At 35.3% G+C, this 23,861-nt stretch overlaps 1 protein-coding gene across 1 annotated transcript in view; it reads left to right on the forward strand.

The window, feature by feature from the left end:
* Nucleotides 1-1,198: 1,198 nt before the first annotated feature.
* LOC145252697 (uncharacterized) overlaps nucleotides 1,199-23,861 on the forward strand; it is a 109,541-nt gene continuing 86,878 nt past the window's right edge. Inside the window, exon 1 of the mRNA XM_080112521.1 lies at nucleotides 1,199-3,354. Within this exon, the coding sequence (XP_079968647.1) occupies nucleotides 1,515-2,123 (609 nt within the window). The 5' untranslated portion in view covers nucleotides 1,199-1,514 and the 3' untranslated portion in view covers nucleotides 2,124-3,354. The remainder of the gene's footprint in view (nucleotides 3,355-23,861) is intronic.

The raw sequence follows: 23,861 nt of genomic DNA on the forward strand, positions 1-23,861 counted from the left end.
TAAAACAAAAGCTACTTGATGCTATATTCGAATATCCCTCTATATTTACATGATAAGCCAGAAGAGCAGCAGCTGCGACAGCATCAATAATGGCGACGCTGAGAAAAATCCGTTCGTCGACGCAATACACATGAGCTCACTAGATTCACACCGCAACTTCAAAACACATTTTTTTCATATACACACATTGATAGAATAGCTCGCACATCACTTCAACCAATAAAACCGCCAAATAAGGCTAGGCAGCATATTAACGCAAATACAAAACATTGCAACAATGTTACATTCACAACTTTTTCAGCTTTAAATTGATATAACACATGCATACACACACCGAACAGACGATTCTCTACAATGCATTAAGACACAATAAAAAAACACAATTAAAAAAGCAAAATGCAAGCTTATTATCAATTTGCCCTTTGTCTTCAACTATGTCCGCGCCACCACTATAAAAACACTAGCCGTCGCGACAAACGTCAGTCGCCCAGAGTCACAGCAAATCTACAGCATGGATAGTTATCGGCTCCGTCGGATTCCTTCCCGACATTAAAATCCACTCTCATGCCCACCATCCTTACAAACTTTGAACACTTTGTTTATATTTACTTTCTCATCAAGTTTAATTTTATGAATAAACGATTGAGAAATCAATCATTTAAATTTTAAATACATATTGTTTGTTTAGTTCCTTCTCGCCATGAAGTTCTCCGAAAAAAAATTCCCTTAATTTCATCAAGTAGTTTCAACTTCATTCCATAACGGATACGTACAATTTAAACACTTTTTTTTTTTCATAGTTTCATTTTTTAATGTCCTGATTAAACTGTACAAGTACCACTTATTTTTGTAAAAAAAAAAAAAAAAAAAAAAAAAAGGGAAAACTTGCAGAGTATGCGCTGTTTTACGGTTGTTGTAAATATGGAACGGAAATTTAAATTTCGTTCCGTTTTTTATCTTTTTTTAATTGTGCCTCCCAAAATGAAAGTAATCGAAAGAATAATATCCAACAATCGTAATATATATATATATATATATATATATATATATATATATATATATATATATATATATATATATATATATTAAGGGGATTAGAACAACAGTCTAAAGAGCAGAGTATATTTTAATGTATTAGTAAATTCATTAATACAATTAAAAGGAAAGAAAACAGTGCTCGTTGTAATGTAGATATATGTAGTAAAAAAAAAAAAAAAAAAATCGTGCAAATCTTTTACCACTGGCAACGCCCGCTTCAGAGAGTGACAGAAGAAAGAAGAAGAGAATGGCCACTGCGTCTATTTATAGACTAGAGATCATGGGAAGAGTATGCAAATAACTTTGGACGGTTTGTTTGAGTTTTAACGAACTGGACGAGACTAGCTATTGACATAGCACACTACCGAGGGAGAGCGTACTTATCAATAATTGATTGTGGGCCAAGTAGACTGGCGATATGGAAGGAACTGCGAGTGGAAGCCGCATCTGCAGTTGCAACTGAATTAGAAAAGGTGATGCTTGAACGAGGTCTAGTAAGGGAGGTGATAATGGACAACGGCACTGTTTTTCGCTCAGAAATCTTTCAGACGATGCTAAAAAAATGGAAGATTAAAAGTTATTACAGGGCAGCCTACAGACCTGGAGGAAATGGCATTGTGGAGCGACATCATCGGACCGTGAAAGCAATAGCTGAGAGAGGAAGAATATCGCCTGAAGAGGCCACATTTTGGTACAACATGTCCCCTAAGGTCGGGCAAAGAGATGACACAGTACCACATAGAGCAATCTTTAATTACGAATGGAGACATCCTAGAGACATGTCACCGGAAATTAATGATCAAGGACCAGCCAGAATCCAAATAGGAGAAGAAGTTTGGGTGAAACCGCCTAATGCCCGATGCACAACGCAGTGGGGAAGAGGAGTGATAACAGGAGTGCAATCCCCAAACAACTTAAGTGTCAATGGAATGCCACGACATGTTTTAGATTTAAGGCGTGTGGTCCATTTAGGTGATGAGGATGGTGGTACTGAGCCAGGGAGTGATGAAGATGAACCGGTGCCGATGCAGAGACCACAAAGAGAACGCAATGCGCCGATCTGGACACGGGATTATGAGATGTGAATGATCTTTAATGATCATGGGGGCGTGTAGTAAAAAAAAAAAAAATAAAAAAATAAAAATCGTGCAAACCTTTTACCACTGGCAACGCCCGCTTCAGAAGAAGAAGAGAATGGCCACTGCGTCTATTTATAGACTAGAGATCATGGGAAGAGTATGCAAATAACTTTGGACGATTTTGTCCTATAAAAAGCCTGTATTTGGGAGAGAGGGTGTCTTTTTTGTTTGGCAGAAGCAATTGCTGTCAGAAGTGCATTGGAGTGGACTGCAGGATTGAAGAGTGAAGATTGAGTTGTGGGGTCATTGTATTTAACCACAATATATAATAAGCTCGATAGGCATATATATCCTAGATCTATTTTAATATTAAGTAAGATGATTGATAATTTATAATTCAAATTAAAAATCGGTTTCACAAGAAAGAACAAACAAAATCAATAAATTGCACGATCGTTTCGGAAACGATGTTTTTATTGAGATAGACAATAAGCCTTGGACAATAATTTTATCATATAGTTTTTTGAAACAAAGTCTTCTCATCAGCAAAAATATTGGGTGGGTGGGGGTTTAAAGACAACAAAAATAAATCTAGCATTCTTTAAGTAAGGCAAATATATCTTTTAATGGTTCGCCTTCTAAAAGTCGTAAATATCATCGTCAATGCATTCATTGGGGTGTTAAATGTTAAGAACGGCTTTCTGAATAAACAACCCTAACCTTGTCAGCATATCCGAAACCCTATAAAAGTTGACATGTCGAATGTGAACGATGGTTGGACGTAATAGAAAAATGTACCGAATTTAAAACGGAACGAAATTTAAATTTCCGTTCATTTTTAAAACAACCGTAAAACAGCACATAGTCCGCAGGTTTTACTAAAAAAATAATACAAATATTTTCTTTTCTAAATAAAACCTTTCCATTAAAACTTATAATTAATAATTAAAACATGCAACCCGGTCTCGTCGTGGTCTAATGGCGGAACATTTGTAGATAGGACAATGTGAGATTTTTAGCTTACACCGGTTTTTAGTCGCACCGGGACGGATTTTCTTCCGTTTACTCCCATTATTTTATATCTCCGTATATTTTATTTTTTAACGAACACACAAAACAGAAATTGTATCGCTTTACAATACGACAAACCGACCAAATTTTCTGTTGGAACATAAAAGAAAAAGAAATCATCCTGGTTTTTCGCGTGTTTTTCATATGGAATTTTCTGGAATGAAAGGTAGGATTTTTTAGTACTTATTTCACATTCTCGGGTGTGCCCGCCCGGCTAGGTGACATCCTTAACACAAAACTGCGAATAAAATATACAAAACTCGTAATTTCTCTTTTTAAAGTGGGTTATTTAATTTCTTGGTACTTGTGCATTTAACGAACCAGACGTAACTCAGCATTTGCTCGGCTTTGTCCGACGCAATGACGCATGACGTCAACACTACAGCCGGATATAACCGAGCGTTGCCGATTAAGCAGACGAGAATTTCGTTATCAATTGGTAGAGTGTCACAACTCCAGAAACGCTTATTTGAAGAGAGTTTTTTTTAAAAAAATTGTTTTAAAAAGATAACTGACGAAATAATAATGAATATTACAAACTTTGCGGACCAGCTCCATAAAACCAACACAAAGTCAAGTATCTGCAGAATGTCTTCTTGGTTCCTCCTCTTCTCTTTTCTCTCTCCCAACAATCGAACACAGCATATAATAACAAAACTCTAAAGCACGTCTGACAGCACTGACTTCTGCCAACAGTCTCCCCTCCTCTTAACAACACAGGCTTTTTATATCGCAAAATCGTTCACCTCTATTTGCATATTCTTCTAACTCACGTGATCACTACTCTATAAATAAGAGTCTTGACCATTTCTTTTCTTTCTTTTTATTTATTTTTGGTGACCGACCCGCACGTGGTCTATCCAGGTAAGTCACGCATTTCTCCACACTCCCCCCTGATCTCATGATCACAAACAGGACATGCGGGCAATCGTCGTTGGCGGGTACTCCTTCGAAGAAGCACTTCCTCATTGCTGTTTTCTTCATTACCACCATCATTACTACCAGTCTGTTCCATTATCCCGTCTCGTGGTTCCATAGGCGGTGTCTCACAATCAGGGCAGGGGGGCAGTATCCGTCTTTGTCGGGTACTTCTCCGAAGAATCGGAGGCGTCATCTCCTCGGTATGCTCCATCATCCCTTCTCGCTGGGTTTCGCAATCACGGGGGGTGGGCAGTATTCGTCTCTGTCGAGTATTTCGATGAGGCATTACTTCCTTGTGTCCATCGCTCTCCTCACTATTGTCATCAGTATGTCCCATCATTCCCTCATCTGGTTCTGTTGGTGGTGTTTCTATGCTCACCTGAAGGGGCAGTAAGTGATCAGGATCATCTCTGAACGGTGTGTGATCCTCCTCATCGTCCTCAGAATCAGAAGAGGTATAACAAGGGCGGATATCTTTTACGTGACGTGGTATGCCACCAATCAACATGGTCTGAGGACTTATGATTTCATCTATTTTTCCCCGGAAAAATTTCGTAGTGCACCCAGCATTTGGGGGTTTTATCCAAACAAGGTCTCCCACCTGATATGGTGTATTGACAACACTCACCACTGATGGTATGGCATCAACTCCTTTCACACGCTGTTCATATTGGTAAATCCCATTGGCTGGTGCAGTTGCTGGTGTATCATACGGATCTGGTCAGGTGTTAATTGATCCGTTACAGTCGCGCATGTTTGTTGTTGAAGATCGGATCCCTGCCTCATTGCATCGATCCACCTCTTTGGTACTCGAGTCAAGCTATCAGCCAAATTCTGCATCGACGAGACTAACGTAATGTCTACCTGCAAGCTGTATTCGTCAACTAGACGCTTAATTATTGCTAGTCTCCTTCGTACTAGCATTTCACTTGCAGCTCTAGTCTTAACTCGAGCCTTTCCAGTCAAGGTGTCGGTTAACCAATGGTAAACACACAATGAGTCAGTGTGGAGATGCACAACATTAGTCTGCCATTGCAATGCGAGATTAAGACCTTTTAACGTGGCATCAAGTTCTGCCAAATTTATATGTTGGGCATCATTTTTCGGACGAAGCCAGCATGCATCTTCCACAGCAACACCTAGTTGCTCCAACACGACACCTGTAGCCAACGAACTTGCGTCAACCCATGCATTTAGTTCGTTTCCAGACACTTGCCACTCACCCCAGGCAGGGTCATTCCTATGCACTCTGGACAACATTTCAGCCATCATTTGTTGGAGAGAATCATCATCTGCAACATCGTCCCATCCTTTTGTTACTGTAGTCACTCGTCTTTTCACCACTCCTGTTGCCGATCAGAGCCATCCACAGACAGGTAGATGTCCTACCAATTTACCACAGATAGAAAACACAGTACGTCTTGTTAATACATTGGGTAACTTTGGAAGTGGGCTCCCTCGTTTCCATCGCAACGTATTGCCCTCCTCCCAGACCTCGAGGCCTAGCACGGGCACTCCATCCTTTAGGCGCTTAGGGTCTTTGCTTATTAACCCAAACGCTTTCAGTTTTATTCGAACTGCATCCGCAGACATTATGTCCTCATTAACATAGATGTCATCTATGTAGGCTGAAGCAGCTTTTGCTGTGGTCTCATCCTGCATCAAAACAGTTTTAATAATGGATGTCATAATCAAGGGTGCTACGTTTAGGCCAAAACCCAAACGTGTCAAACAATATAGTTTTCCCTTGAGTAGTACTGTCTGAAACGGCCATAATGACTCATGGACACGTATCTGCAGGTAGGCCCTCTTTAGATCCAGAAGTGCTACATTGCTCCCTTTTTGACGCCACTCTCTCAGTTTAGCAGCGCACACATCTGCGTTTCCGGTAAACGCATCAACATGCCGATTCAACTCTCGGTAATCCATTACGGGACGAATTTTTTCTTTGGTAGGTTGTTCAACAGCCATGAGCGGAATTAATCCCTTGGGTGGTCCCAGACGTTCCTGTGGGTATGGTATTAACCAACCGTTGTCAATCCACATCTGAAGTTCTTCTTCATATGCGGCCCTATTCTTGGTAGAAACTGCATACTCTGGAATCGTGTTGCACAGCCGATCTGGTTCCTGGCCCATGGCCCATTTCCACTCTGCAGTCCACACCCTTTCGTTGTCATCAAATGTAGCACAGAAGTCCTTTTCTTCAATCGACATGGCTGCACAGACGTCTTTCCCTTCTCCAAGCCTGATACCTCTAGCTGCTGTGATTGTAACGCCTCCTAGTGCTTGTATTGCATCAATTCCAAGCAACATGTCGTAGCCAAGGGGTTTCTCCTGCATCACCAGAACGTCAACTTTAGCTGTGTCACCCTTCTCAGTGCAGATTGTGACTGTCCCTTCACCACAACATACCCGTGATAAGCCATTGATGGTCATAACGCCAACTGGGTTCCTCCGCCACACCGGACAGCAATGGGCACTAACTATAGACCGGGAACACCCCGTGTCTATAAGTGCTGAACACTGCACATCATCAAGTTTAACGCTAATGACAGGCAATCCTGTGTTTATTGGTTGGCAGGGGGCAAGGGTAGCGATAGTACCTTGCCCCCAACTTCGTTTCCCGAACAGTTGCGAGATATGTGCCCAAACTTATTGCAGCGATAGCATTGCACTGGTCTCTTTGATTGTGGATATACACCTCTCCTATCACTCCGGCACTCTTTAGCAAAATGATTGGCCTCCCCACATTTATAGCACACTGGGGTGGCATGCTTATTACTATCTGGAAGAGAGTCCACATTGCCTCCATGTCGAAAACGAGCTGCTGCTGCAATTGGTTCCTGTTCCTTACAGATGTTTCGAGCTCGGGCCAATAACTCATCAGTTGACAATTCATCGATTCTTGATGATGCCCGCAACAGTTTACTGACCTCCTCGGGTAGGCCTACCAAAAAAGCACAGCTTAATATTTTATCGTTGACCCCACCAAACGGTACAGATAATTTTCGCAGGTCGGCTAGGTACACGTCGACTGTTTCCTTGGGTTGAAGTGTCCGGCTCGTGAACTGTTGCCACGCAACAAATGGATCTGTACCAAACGCTGTATACAGGCTCTGCTTGATTTCATCCCAGTCTGGTTCATCCCCGAGTTGTTGGTAGACTGCATAGGCCCCTCCGGTTAGCCTCAAAGGGATAACTGTGGCTGGTTCTTTAATTTTGCACAGTTTACAGATTTTCTCTGCCTTTTCAATCCATTCAACGACAGCCGGTCCAGTGGTAGATCCGTCGAACTCGGGTATTAAGCGAATGTCGAATCTGTCCATTGTTAGTAACCGCACACCAAGCGCCGAGATAGCTTAAAACCAACACAAAGTCAAGTATCTGCAGAATGTCTTCTTGGTTCCTCCTCTTCTCTTTTCTCTCTCCCAACAATCGAACACAGCATATAATAACAAAACTCTAAAGCACGTCTGACAGCACTGACTTCTGCCAACAGTCTCCCCTCCTCTTAACAACACAGGCTTTTTATATCGCAAAATCGTTCACCTCTATTTGCATATTCTTCTAACTCACGTGATCACTACTCTATAAATAAGAGTCTTGACCATTTCTTTTCTTTCTTTTTATTTATTTTTGGTGACCGACCCGCACGTGGTCTATCCAGGTAAGTCACGCATTTCTCCACACTCCAGACCCCAGAGGCTGCACTAAACTTTTGCCAACAAAAAAAACTTGTTTTATATGTATTTATTTTGAAAACGGAAAACAATTTCAAACAATATTAATAAAAAAACATAAATGAACGGTAGGTTTTTGCTTTTTACTTATTTAATTTTATGTTTCTACATTTTACAATTTCATTGTACAGATATTTTGTTGTAGCGTTGTTTTTATTTTATCGCCAACGCTCGGTTTTATTCGGCTGTTGACGTCATACGCCGGACAAAGCCGAGCAAATGCTGAGTTACGTCTGGTTCGTTAAATGCACAAGTACCAATTTCTTTATGGAATATGTTTCCAAAATAAACTATTAAAGTTTTTTGAAAAATAATAGGGTGAAAGTGCACTGGGGGACCACCCGAAGATTTACCTTTAAAAAGTTGATTACTAGGAGGTTGAAAATGAGAAAATGCCGGCAAGACTGGAGTTTAGGTGGAAAAATAATCTCGAACCCTTTATCACATAAAAGGAACTAATGTCAATAATATACAAACAATATTGGTATTTCAGAAGTTGTTTTTGAAAACAACTAAAAAAAACCCAAACTTCTTTTTTATATTGCTTTTAATTAAAATAAAAAAGGTTTTCGTAGGTTACAATTATGAAAAGTTCTATTCATATTTAAATGTCTTATATGTTCCATGTTTTTTTTAATACAATGAATACCTTTTTAATGAAGGTGCTAGTGCAGAGAGTGATCCGCGCTATTTTTTAAATCGTATTTCCAAGTTTAATTAAAGTTTTATGATATGTTTTTTATTCAATTGTAAGGCTGAAGTATAGAATATGTACAAAACACTCTCCCCTCCCCATATTAAGAATGGCTTTTTAAATATAACGTTATTATTTACGTCCGGATCGCTCTACGCACTAGTACCTTAATGATAAACAATACATAAATAGAAATAATAAATTATCAGACTTTTTAAAGTTTAAGTTTAAACAATATTTTTTTAATTAAAAATTGAATCGCGTGATTATTATTAAATTACGTGAGTAGTTATAAACGATACAAATCAATATTAAACGCGTAATATCTTGCAATTTATTATTTCTCTGTTTCAAATTTAAATTTATTAATTATAAAACGTTCGGTACTTATGTATTTTTGTTACCGTGCTAAAAAAAGGTGCTTGAGATATCGTGGAACGTTCTGTTTAAAATTAAAAAAATGTTGTTTAAAATAAAGAAGTAAAAAATGAGAGAAGAAAGATATCATGAAAAAAGATATCGTGAAACGTTTTAAAATAAATAATAAAAAGTTGGGCTTCTTTAAGTTGTTTTCAAAAACAACTTCTGAAATACCTATATTATTGACATAGTAACGTACCGGTGATTAGGGAAATTAGTTCCTTTTATGTGATAAAGGGTTCCAGATTATTTTTCCACCTAAACTCCAGTCTTGCCAAAATGCCTTTCAGAATAAACACCCCCAACCTCCCCATGTTAAGAACGGCTCTCGGAATAAACACTCTTTGCAGATTGAACAACCAGTGCGGCAACCGTGCATTAATCGTCTTCGGGTGGTCCCCCAGTGCACTTTCACCAATAATAGAAATATTATTTTTTATCTAAAAAAAAAAAACAGTGTTTACAAAGTGCCTGCGTGCACTCATGCAGCCATTTTTTTACGTAATAAAATGAATTGGATTTTACGAGTTCAATTGTTTTCAATTTAAAAATCTATCAAAATTTTCCTATTGGTTCAATTTTTACTTTTACAATATTTGCAGGTTAAATGTGAAATTTTATGCTCTTTCCAATAAACCGAATATAATATAGACAAACGTTTTTTTTAATTCACCCCCCCTTTGAAATGTTTATTAAAATGAAAATAATTAATTTTCTCACTTCAGATTTATATATCACAAATTGAAGATAAAAGATCAATAAATAAGATAATTTAATTAAAAAAAAAAACGAATAGTTTTGTGCAAATTTACCTGTAAAGTCAAAAGTTTAAAACCTTTTATTTTAAACCATGTTGATTTTTTTTAAAGTGAAACCTTACATTTTTAAAATTTTTGTCCTGAAAAGATTGAATGCCTACAACAATTTTTTCTGTTTCATTCAATATTTTTTCTTTTTTTAGATTAAAAAAAAATCACTCCATAAAGAAGAAATATATATTAAATCAAAAACTCATGTATTTCTTTAAGAGAATAAAAAACAAAATGGAAAATCGGTCGAGTGGAATTTTTTTTAACGGCAAAACTGATAAGTACATATTTAACTAACTTTTGTTGATAGCCAACAATAGAAAAGGAGATTAATTCTGGCGGTTAAGGCCACCGAAGTTCTCAACTCGAATAAAAGGAGACATTTGTCTTCCTTTATACCAGTTCTGAAACATCTGATTATCATGGTATTTTTGAATCATTGCTTAAAAAAGTATTTTATTTAAAAGGGGCATGGAATATAATATAAATATGGATAAATTTTTAACAATGAAGAATGGAAGTACCCATTGATTAGTATTTTTTATAGGTAAGTGATGTTTTGGAATTTTTATATGTACTAGTGGGGATACCCGGCATTGCCCGAGTGTTTAGAGGTGTGTGTGTGGGGGGGGGGTAAATCAAAACAAAAGAATAAGCGAAGTAATAACCCTGCTTAATTATTATAAAAAACAAACGACCGTGATGCAAACGAATAATGTTAAAACAAAAACCTAAAAAAGAAAAGGCGAACGTGATAAAAAAACCCCCAAAAACGAATGATGTTAAAACTTCTTTAAAAAATCTGAAAAATAAAAACAAAAAACAGTAAACGCGAAAAATAGGTGTGTGTGTGTGTTGGCAGGGGTAGATGGAAACTAAAAGTAATAACCCTGTTTAAATATAAAAAAAACAAAAAATAAAGTTTTAGGATGAAGGTAGGCTCGAACCCAAAGCCTTGAGGTTAGTAGTCTGATGACATAACACGATACTGCGAAGGCAGTAACTTTGGATGAGTCGAAAATAAGTGTTTATAAACCCAGGTGGTTTTCTAGGTCAAATTTCATACCATAGCAGCAGAAGCAGTAGAAAGAAAACAAATTCACAGCACAAATTTTGTAAGATAAAAGTCGCTGAAATAAAAGACTTACTACGTTGTTTCGTAAGTGTTACATATTATGATCTCGATAGCATATAAAAAGTTATAAGAAATAGTACCCCCCCTCCTCCCGAGAATCCCGGCGAAAAAAGCCTTTGGCGGACATACAGAAAAATGCACACACACTAACACACATTCTTGCTTTTATATATATAGATATTATATTCGAAGTAAGTTATAATTTGTTGATTTTCTTGAAATATTTTTGAAAGAAAACCGATTTAAAAAAACAAATATTGCATATTTTGCTGTTAAACCTGTTATTATTTTTAAATTTGGTCTTTTCTCCTTTTATTGAAAAAAAAGAATTAGAGTTTGAATGACATTTTTTAAGTAGTTATAAGCTTCGAAAGATAGTAAGTCTAATTATTTAAGTTTTTATCACGCATTTTTAATGGCGATTTTCTGACACTGCTAGTGCCCGGTCGCTGACGGGAACAACTGGAAACAGCCGATCTCATTACTAGGAATGCTTAGGCCAATCTCAATGGTAGAAACACTGAACCAATGAGAAATTTATAATGTTGTGGTTTTAGGCAATTAGAATGTAAGCAGATGTATTTTTTTTTCTTCAAGAATTTGGAGAAATAAAATTTTCATATTAATTCCTGCAAAAAAAGGAACATGTAAAGTTTTCAGGAATTCCCCCTCCCTCCTAAATGGAAGAAGATAGTGTATATATCGTTGCTGGATAGATTACTGCAAACACCAAAGGATGTGCTAGCATTTTGTCAAAAACAGAAGTTCTTTGACATACAAGGCCTGTAGTACAAAATGCCACATAAGGAAACGCCCATCAGTTAGTGCTGGTTTTGCTTTGAGGTATTCTGATACAAAATACAGACAGTGGACCTCTTTGCATCACAGAACGTTTTTTGGCAAATTCAAATTGGAAATCTCTACTATCTACTATACTTATGGTCACATGACATGACCATCACAAAAAAATCCCTCTCAGAAATGTGAGATACATTCCGACCATACTGTAGTGGACTGAAAAAATTTCATGAGGGTCATTTGCTAGGACTATTTCCTTAGAATCCCTGGCAACTTGGAGACCCAGGGCGCACTGTCAAAATCAACTAGTTGGTAGTCAACCGACGAAAGTATAATGGCCAGCTCAGCGAACTACTCTGCATTTTTGATAAGACACCACCAAAAAGGAGGGGAGGGGTTCTTGGTCACTATACTTGACTGGGAAGTGAAAAGCATTGTTCTTATAATAATAAAAAAATATTCTGCTGGGGAATTTTATCAGACTGTTGGAAGGCTTACAGCAATTTAGGAGGAGTAGGTTTTTACCACTTTATGGTGAACCACAGTCTGCATTTCATAGACTCTTTGACAAAGACTACAACGAACCATGTGGAGCAAATGTGGAAGGAGGCAAGCAGCGCAACAAAAAAGAATGTAGAATATGACAGAAACTTTAAGAGGTTTATGTAGATGCAAAAATTTAGGTAAAATACATTTATCTCTATCATAAACCAAATTACAAAAAGATACCCGGTTGGGAAGCTTCCTTCCATGTCTGCTGGCTATTCTAATCCCATTTTGCCTGTGGTTTCCCAACAGTTTACTAACAATAAATCCTAAGAAAGTAGCCTGACCTATAACAAACTCGTCTCTTCGTCCTTCTCTCAAAAAATTCTGAAAAAAAAAAGGAAAAAGGCTTCCCTTACAATTCTTTTTTCATTTTCACACCATTCTTTCTTGGATAAAAACAAAAAAAGAACACTTTCTTACAAAAAAATTAAATGAATAGAAGAAACATAAATTCTTTCTCAAAAACACAACAAAACTCTTAAAAAAAATTTCTTGAATTTAAAAAATAAAGAAAAAAAAGATTAATGTTTGTTACAAACAATAAATAAATTTTTCTTCATGTAAGTTACAGTAAGTTCAAGTTATATTTTTTATTTATTTGTTTATTTTCTTATCATTATCAATTCATCATAACAGTTTACCATTTGATGATGGCTTGGGCAGTCTTTTCTAGTTTTTCCTGTCAGTGGCTGGGCACTCAAAAACTTTGTAAAATACAAGGGCCGGTAGATGCAGAAATACCAGTTTTTGTAATATTTAAAAAAATTATTCAATGTTTTTCAATTATCTTAGACATTTAAGTAAGATTAAATTATGATATCACTGTCTTAAACAATTTCTATGAAAATTCAACTAAAATGGTGTATAACAGATAATATTATCTATTTTAAAATCGTGACATAATGAAAATTTCAGAGTAAAAACTACTTTACTATTATGCAAAGAACAACATTTAACACTTTTAGTCTTGAGCAATATTAAAAACATTTTAAACATATTTTTCTTTAGATTTAATGCACAATACAAAATGGGTCATTATGATGTAATCTTAAAACCAGACATAAAACCATTTTATCACCTATACACAAATTTTTATTGCCTTTTGTTTACAATGGCAATCTCATCATTTAATTAAATAAGTTTATTTTTATTTCAATCCAATAAATAATTTATTCCTAACATCTTATATGAAAGACCTAATTAAGAATTTATAAATCGGTGATTAACAAAATGATTAGATATTTAGATTTAAGTAAAAATGTGTTCATATTATTAAGTTGACAAGTAAGTTATTGCAGTTTTGAATTTTTAAATTCAGATGAACATATCTTGGCTCAAGCAAAAATTTATTGATCTGAATAAGCCCCATCAGAATCAACACACTTTTGCCAACATAAACAAGGGTATTTATGCCAGTAAGGTAAAAATCTTGCGGTCTGGTGACAACGAAGTCACTGAAGAAGTTTTTGATTTTGCTTAGGTTTTTTGAAGCATTTCTCATGCTGAAAGTTGTCAAGATGCTTGAAAAAGTGGTAGTCAGTAAGTGAAAGGTTTGGAGAGTATAGCAGATGAGGCAGAGTTTTGTAACCCAATTCGTTCAATTTCTGCAGGGTCGGTTTATCAACGTGTGGTTGGGCATTGTCGTGGAAGAGAATTGGGTGTTTTCTGTTGACTAATAGTGGGTGTTGTTGAAGTTTCTTCTACATTTCATCCATTTGGTGACAGTACTTATCTGCTGTAATAGTTTGGCCTGTAATGAATGAGACCAGTCACAGATCACCAAACAGTCAGCATGACCTTCTTTTAATGCAACTCTGGCTTTGAGAAGTATCATAGAGCTTTGTCGTCTTCTAGCCATTGAGCTGAGCATCACTGGTTGTTGTAAAGAATTAATTTTTCATCACAAATCACAACCCCATCGATAAATGAGGCATTCTTGTTGTGTAAAAGAAGGGGAGATGCCACTTTATAGCACCATTTCTTTTGGTTGTCATTCAATTTGTGAGACACCCATTTATCAAGATTTTTGTCTATCCAATCTCTCTCAAGTAGTTGGAAATCATCTTATACATTACGTCTAATTCAGATGCAAGTTTTCAATGAGTTGTGCATGGATTGGGATTGACTAAGATTCTTGATTGTTGTCAACATCCGTTGACCGACACCTATACTCATCAGCTTCAAGACTCTCATCGCTGCTACAAAATTTCTTACACCACCATTGTGCTGTGCATTCAGTAGCAGCTACTCGTCCAACTGCTTCATTGATATTGCGAGCAGTTTCAGCAGGTTTTGGGCCTAGCTTGAATTGAAATAAAAATTGTTTGAATTTGCTTTTTTCCATCTTATATTCAACATAACATGTAAAGAAGACATAATTGTTGTAAAACGATTGTAATTTAAACAATTAGATAGAACGAAAATACTCTTTAAAATGATATATAAACTAAAGGTATTATAATGAAAACTTATTTTAAAATACATCATTTTAAATCAAAATTTAAAATTCCACAAGAACTTTCTAGTCAACCTAATAGTACATATTTTGTGATTTCTGAAAAATCAATCATGTTTACTATAAAATAAATAATGTAATTTGAAGTTGGTCTAATGTAGAAAAAATGCAACTAAGTTTTGTCGTTTTTATTTATTATTTTTATTGTGGGTGGGCGATTTTTTTCTTTATTTTGTCTAGTTTTATGATGGTGTCAATTTTCAGAGAGGGGGGGCAGAATTTTACCCTTGAAATTTATATTTAACTTCTAAAATCACAATGTAATTTGTAAAACTACAGTCAAGTGATATAATTAGTTTTGCTATTAAATTCACTAACGATAATACTTTGATTTGCTCTGTATATTTTCCAGATTTTTCTTTAAAACCGAAGAAAAAATAAAAAACCTATTAAAAGAGACTCAAAAATTTAAAACCGACATAAGAAAACTAGAAAACTGACCAAGATTTGTTTACTACCCCCTCAAATCACTTCCCCCACATAGTACATAACAACATTACAACTAATGGTATTATCATTTATGCATTGGTTTTGACAAGCTTCTAGGTTTGACCTTTACTTCTGATCTAAAATGGAACATGTACATCAAATCCGTTACTGAGATTGCTGGAAAAATGATGGGATTCTTCTACCGCTCCAGTAATTTTACTGCTGATGCAATTCTTTACCTGTATATGAGCCAGGTACATCCAAGGATGAAGTACTGTTGCAACATCTGGAGCTGCTAGAAGCACCTTAACCTGCCTTGACAGAGTTCAAAATAGATTTTGTAGCCGAGTGGGGGATGTCCGTTTCTCTTCCTTACAACCTCTTTCCCACAGGAGTGACGTTGCGAGTTTGTTTCTGCTTGATCATTATTTTCATAGCAACTGCTCGTCTGTGCTCCACTTCATAATCTCCCCTCGCCAAACTTTCACAAAAAAACACTCATTTAACTGAAACCACTATCAATAATCTCCCCCACTCTTTATCTGTGCCTAAACCTAAATGTAGATTCCATGAACAAAGCTTCTTTCTTAGAACTGCACGCCTGTGTAACGCTCTTCTGTTTTCCTGCTTTCCAGCTGACTACAATATGGTCGTCTTCAAGTCCAATGTAAACAAGTTCTTGATGAGCTGTTTCCTTAAGTAATCCAATTTACCAAATTTCCACTACTAACGATTACTATGATATTATCCCATTGACTACTGTACACTCATTAACCCTTATCATCAAGTGGCCCCTGGGACTTGATAAGTGGTGACGTCTTTGTAAAAAAAAAAAAGAAATTGATGATGATCAGAAAGTGGGTGATCATTTTATTATGAAATCTTCCTATGATGCTCCCAGATAAATTAAAACATTTCTATACTATAACTGTACCCATTCCATAGTCTATGCTTTTCTGTTTTTTTCATATCACTATTCAAAATCATTATAGTCAGATTATTATTAATAGAGGAGGTGAATTTGATACTTGCACTCTTGCTAATAGTTCTTGAATTTTAGCTAACATTTCATTTTTCTTAATGCCAATTGTATATTGAAATATTTTGCTTCAATAACATTCTTTAATGAATATTTATATTCAATAACAATTGCCACTCACAGTCTTTCTCAATCTCCCAAAAATGCCTGAGAGCCCAAAATATAAGACTCTTTCATTTCATTTAAAAAAAAATGCCTAACATTTGTCCAAAATGCTCATACATTTTTTTAATTATATTCCCTAATATATTTTCCTTAGAAACAATCTCTAGATTTTTCCCATTCTGCCAACATAAGAAAAGATCAGATACTAACCCTATTTTTTCCCTTTGTTCAGTCATTACCTACTGATTGCTCCCTTATTTTATTGAAACTGGAATCCCCTTTTCAGCCTCATGTCATCCAGAAGTTGTAGGTGCTATTCTCTATGACTACTATCGACTGTTCGTTCCAGCCACCTTTTTGCCATAGTCAACAAAGGTCATTTTGGCCTCTCAACAAAACAACTTTTCTCATCTGATTGTTTCTGTGACTCTTTCTCTCCCATGATGTTATTAACACTTATTTTATCCATTGAACTCCTCACTACCAACAATTTATTGATACATTTTATGTTTGAGGATCAAACAGAAAACCCCTATCGCTAATGAACAGCTCTTTAATTACACAAGATACCTTCTTTTGTAATGATTCACTTGGATTTTGAAGTTCTGGAATGTCAGCAACTTCGGCAGAAATCGTTACACTTCCGTAACTATAATCCTTACTTCTGAGACACTTTTCCACTGGACAGGAAAATTGATTTCTACAGCCTAACTATTGTTTTGATTTTCACTATTTTAAAAATATTTATTTGTTAATTTTTTCGTTTATTTTATTGATTTATTATTTAGTTTAGTTGTAGCGAATGAGAAATTAATTATGATTTGAATTCAGACCGGAAGTAAGTGGCAATGATGTTCATTATATTCATAATGGAAACAACAGTTTAATATTAAATTTATTATGATGTTTCTATTATCTATTAGATCTGTTGATCTTATATCATTTTATCTGTTAATATACAATGCTTTTTTATTTAAGTAAACTTTCTTTATTTTTATTTATTTATATTTTATGTCTGTATCATTTTTTAAATATGTGAAACGATGTCTGAGCAGCAGGGGTGTTGTCATAAGGATGCGATATATAATTTATATAATTCATGCAAATTGTGTTTATATAATTTATATAAAATGATTTTATATATATACATATATATACATACATACATATCTATATCCACAGACACACACACACATAAATTATATATATATATATATATATATATATATATATATATATATATATATATATATATATATATATAAGTAGGAAACAATAAGAGTGGAAAATGAAGTCACAAAAACTATATATTGGTGAATATAGAATGGTTCATTTATTTAGTAAAGATATACAAACATTTAGTTGGGGATAGAGGGGACTCTTTATATCAAGGTATTTCGAAGCCTAATGTTTCTCATCAGAAGAGTAGAGAAGATGCTAGGTAACATAATGGGGATGCGCTGTCTAGCATGAGATTGATCAGGAACAAAATAAATCAATGAAAATATTGATGTTGTTAGGGGGAATTATGTCGATTTCTAAGATAAAGGAGGAGCGTATTATATAAAGTGTAATGAAAAGGTGTATAGGGTTTCTATCATAATCTTAAATAACGTAGGAAGTTTGTTTTAAGACTCAAGGGAAGGTATAAGAGTGGATGGATGGTGATTCTATTTTATCCGTGTGAAAGGCGTATAGAATCTATACAGGTTTTTTTTATCGATAGATGCAACCAAGATGACAACACATTGAGACGGTGTATAATTCAGGCGAAATGTTATGATGATGAATTAAGTAGGATTGAACAAAAGTAACGGTTATCCTAGCATTACTTATAAGAACTATGGTTTTAGTGTGATGTTGTGAGAATTAATGAAAGTTTGAGAGTTGATTACATAAGGCGTCGTGTACTAGAGTTTTAATTTAGTGATGCAAGGGAAGGTTTGGAGGTGAGTTAAAGGAGTAAGTTATGCAGTTGTATGGGTGGGTAGTTGTAAGGCTATAATGATAAATTTCAAAAGATGATATATATTAGTTAATATGCAGTAATAATCCTAGGGTTGTTCTTTTATTAGGTGTACAAGAAGAAAGGTTGAAGTGTAAGGCAGAGGTATAAATATGGGGGAGCAAATTTGATGGAAGTGGATAAAGAGACAAAAATAATTAGGATGTGGACGAATGGCATGATGGGATAATAAGGGAAGAATATACTACTACTATTATGAATAATAATGATAATAATAATAATAATAGTAAACAGATGAATAAAATTAAGGGACAAACAAATAAAAGAATGAAAAATAAAGAAAAAGAAGAAATGAAGAGTAAAATAAAATGAAAAAACTAAAAAACTAAACAGAAATTTAGTTAAATGGGGCAGAGATGAAGAACTAGGGTACATGTATACAAAAGTGAGGCACAAAGGTATAATGTATGTATGGGGTTAGCCAGCAGAGCAGAGAGTTCAGTAAACAATATATAAGCTCCAATGAAGTTTGTTGAGCTTTATATTATCCCGATAAGTATCTTCCTATAGAATTGAATTTACTCTATTCTCCTAACTTTTTAAGCTATATATATATATATATATATATATATATATATATATATATATATATACACACAGAGGTCGGGAAATAATGCAAATCTTGACTCATTTGAGAAAATGACATTGGTTCAAAGGGTCATAGGTCTCTTCACCATCTCATGAGCCCAATCTTTTCTGCGCTTGATAGAAGTTCCTTCTTGCAGCTCTACCATAGTAGCATAGCTTGTGAAATACCTGACAGCTGTCAGGTATCTTCACAACTTGTGTTGTAATGCCAGATGCTGTGCACCGGGTATCATCTTCTGCATTCCTTTTCAAAAGATACAAGGTTCTTTCAGAGGGCCATGGGACGACCTGGATGAGGTTTTGTGTACTCTTTGTCCTCTCTTGTGAATTGTATGATCACTCTATTAATAGGAAAAAGAGGTAGTCCGGTTCTTCTTCTCAACCTCCTACTCAATGTTTATATTTATGCCTCTTCGGCAACACCAAATACAACAAAGCATAATGACATTCTTGATTCCAGGTAATTAATAATAATAGTCCAATTGTTTAATTTTTTTATTCAAATCGTCATGTTTTATATTAAAACTGTTCATATCTAAATAATGAAATTAAATTTTTTTTTTTGACAGATATTGCTGAATTTAGTATCGATGAGCAAGAAACAATATTTCTATGACAAATTAAATTCACCAATTAAAGGTATCTGCAAATATTAAAAATCAAGAGTAAATAATTTTTCAGAGAATCAAAGATTAAAAAATGCATACAATCATATACTGAAAAAACCCCCAGCTTCTTGTAAATTATTTGGCTATTTGTTCATGAAATAAACAATAAAACATGCAAACAAACACTAGAGAAAATGTTCATTCATGTGAAATATGTGGCTCCTGTTTTACCAATAAATTACATTTAGAAGGACATGTTAAGAATCACATTCGTAAAAAGCCACATTTCTGTGAAGTGTGTGGATACTCTTGTTCTGATAAATCAAATTTAGTAAAACATATAAGAACTCACACAAAAGAAAAGCCATTTTCCTGTGAAGTATGTGGCTTTTCTTTTACACAGAAATCAAATTTAACTGAACATGTGAGAACTCATACTGGTGAAAAGCCATTTTCTTGTGCAGTCTGCAAATTTTCTTGCTCTAAGAAATCATATTTAGTTACACATATGAGAACTCATACAGGGGAAAAGCCATATTCTTGCATAGTGTGTGGCTGTTCCTTTACAAAAAACCCAGATTTAACGCGACACATGAGAACTCACACTGGTGAAAAGCCATACTCTTGTGAATTATGTGAATATTCTTCTTCTGATAAGGCAAATTTAGGGAGACACATGAAAACTCACATCATAGAAAAGCCATATTCTTGTGAAGTATGTGGCTCTTGTTTTGCCATTAAATCTTACTTACAGAAACATATGACATATCACAGTGGTGATAAACCATTTTCTTGTAGAGTATGTGAATATTCTTCTTACCAAAAAGCAAATTTAATAGCACATATGAGAACTCACACGGGAGAAAAACCATATTCCTGTGAAGTGTGTGGCAATACTTTTGCTAAAAAAGCAACCTTAACTATACACATGAGAACTCATACTGGAGAAAAACCATATTCCTGTGCACTATGTAAATATTCTTTTTCTCAAAAATCAATCTTAAATAAACACATGAAAACTCACATAAAAGGCATTTCTGACAGATAAAAATAACTGCTCTTCATCATCACTATGGAAAAGCATTTTATAATATAATCAATGGTAATGAACAGATACCTCAATGGTTTAGTGTGGGCATTATGAACTTATTCATGGAAGTCAAAGACCAATTTAGCTTATAAATAAAGCCATGTCTGCTGATTTACAACCTATGAGTTACCAATTAAGACAGTTAATGAACTAAATGGATATCGGTCTGATAGAGCCTACCTTGAATGGAGAAATATGGAATGTTATACCCAAAAATTTACAGAAAAGACCAACTGTTTTTACAGAGATCTGTCCCGAAGGACTGCAAAAAGAAGCAGAGTAATTAGATTGCAAGAGAAGCCTTTACAGTATGCATCAATTTAGGCTTATTTGCTGTTAAGAACTATACAAGGTCAGTGAAATAATGCAAATGAGCAGATGGTAAAAATAAATCATGCAAAATAACACAAAATACCTGTAAAAGGTCAATGAAAGCATTATAATATGCAGATGAAAATTATCAGATGGCAAAAATGAATCATGCTAAATAACAAAATACCTGTAAAATGCTGATGAAAGCATTGTAATTACACCGATGCAAATGACAAGATGGAAAAAATGAATCGCACTAAATAACACAAAAGAAAAAAATGCAGACCACAAACATACAGATTCAGTAAGGAATATTCAGGTGGACAGTCTTCCATAAATTTTCTGCCTTGCAATGGATCGACAGCAATTTACTAGCATGATGACATGCTGGGTTCAACCTTAGTAGGGAAGAAAGAAAAAAATTAAAAGTTAAGCAACAATTGATGATGTCATTCTCTTGGGAAATAATGTTTAGCCTCACAACAAAACAGTTCTGTTTACATTTATGAAATCTTGTCCAGCGTCCATTGTTTTATCTGAAATTTGTGGTGAAATCAGATTTTGGATTCAATGTTTACCATTTATTTATTCTTAGTCACATATTTTCTCAGCTTGGAAATTTATATATTCAGAATTATCATATTTCGTATTTTGCTTTCCTACATTCATTGTTTTATTTAAAATACATAGTAAAATCAGATTTTGAATTCCAAACTTACCGTTCATTTCTTCTCAGTAAGACATCTATTATTTTATTTAAAATACTTTCACATAAATCTACATAGTAAAATCAGATTTGGTATTTTAACGTGTACAGTTGACATATAGAATATGAACATATCATAACAGTTGAAATAAACATTAAAGACAAAGTTTAGATTTATATAGGCTGATATTAATAACAAATCTAAACTTATAAAAATCTATGAAAAAGTATGAAATTATACTATTCTTTGAAATATATTTATGTGTGCTTTACACAAATGATAAAAAGTATATTAACAGTAATTTCATCACTGCATGTAAGAAATTTTCTTCATTTTTTTGTTATCGATAAATGTTACAGCAGTTTCTAAACTTTTCAAATGTTTTTTTTATCATGAATCTTCCATGAATGCAAAATAGAAATGTTTGATAGCTTTCTATTTCTTTAGGGCAACAATTTTCACTAAAGAAAAGTACAGCTTAATTTTAAAACTTTTATTGAAAAAAATCAATTCAGGTAACTTGATTATGTTATAAAGCTGACATCTATTTTGCCTCAATCTCTGATTTCATATGGGTCTGGAACTGAGACCATGGCCTTTTTACGAGCGCTAGCAGAAGCTCGGCAAATACTCTGTGGATGGCGGCTGTCAGGCTGGTTTTGGTGTTATGGGAGGTCATGTTGGGGATGTTCTCGACATATGACCAAACAAAGTAATCCAGTGGGTTCAAGTTGGAGGAGGAGGGGAGCCAGTAAGAGAAGGGTACAAAGTTATAGCATACTTTCTGAAGTCAAATCTGGGACGTGGGCTGATGCCGAGTCCTGTTGCCACACCCAGAGTCTGCCATCGGTTATCTGATTGCACTAGGGAATCACCACACTCTTCAGCACATCCAGGTACACTTTGGTGTTGACTTTCAAGCTGACTTTGAAGATATGAGGTGGCATGATGAGGCCCTCCTTTGAAACCATGCCAAATACTATAACCGGGGCCAGAAAATTCATTGAGCTGTGCCCTCAAGTGTTGAATACTCTGGATTTGCATTTTGAGGGTGCTGGCAATGGTCTTCTTGTCATAATGTGGATTGGTAGACAGCATGAGTTGTAAAGCAGCACATCTCCGATCTCACTCATTAAACAGTGTGTCACTTTCAGACATAATAGAAGGCTGCTATCGCTCTTGGAATTTGTACACTACTGGCCAACTAGTAGATCATGTGCAACAAAAAGCAGGTTTTCATCATGTTACATAGATTTATCATTGAAGTTCTCACTAGGTTTATCATAGAGGGGCACCAAATTGACGTTTGGTGTATAACATAAAAGGGGAGGACCATAATTGTATTTGTTGTCATGGAATGATTATTATCAGCCGTGTGCGTATGATCGTCTAGTTTCATATGCGGTTATGTGTGTGTGTGTTACATGCATTTTCTTCGACATACCTTACTTCATGTGTCGTCGATGTGATCCATCTGGAATTCATCTTCTCTTGAGCAAGAGACTGGTACCTGTTAGACGAAGATTTATCACTCCAAGACGATGAATGGGTTTTATAGATTTTATTTTCCTTCCAGATGGCGACACAGAATATGGAAGTAAATCTTGCTTGCTTTGAACACGTCAGCATTCCCCACCCCCAGTGAAGGGGAGGGAACAGCTATTAAGCCGTCCGTCTTCTTCAAAGCCCAAATCCAGTCTCACAGATCTGGCCAACCTGACCACGTCACTCATACGTAATCTGGTCAGCTGATCCTCGGTTCTGGTAAACGTGTCTACACTCCACGTTTACTCACCTCTCTCTCTCTCTCTCTCAATCCATTGTGTAACATTCCTTCCCCCCCTTTTTATCAAAATGTATGGCGAAGGCATACATTTTCTACTTCCCACATTTACTAAGAATGGGATATATATGCTCACCCCACTGGCAAAGAAAACTGTCATACCTTTATTCAATATACTAAGTAAAATAATATCAACAAATAATACCATGTGGCGCTAATCCTTGCGCCCTTGAAGGTCAACAACTCCCTGTGACCCCATGGTCTCTTCATAATTTAAATCAGAATTTCAGGAGCATCCTTTACTCCCGTCGACACTACGCGTGATCGATAAATTCTCGGCAATCAACTGAATAATAAAATCGAGGTCCATCTGCCTCTTCAAAACGGACTATCATCGTCCTTGGC

The sequence above is a fragment of the Euprymna scolopes genome, chromosome 3, assembly GCF_053919585.1.
Source record: "Euprymna scolopes isolate OS-2025 chromosome 3, ASM5391958v1, whole genome shotgun sequence".
In the NCBI taxonomy this organism is placed as follows: domain Eukaryota; kingdom Metazoa; phylum Mollusca; class Cephalopoda; order Sepiida; family Sepiolidae; genus Euprymna; species Euprymna scolopes.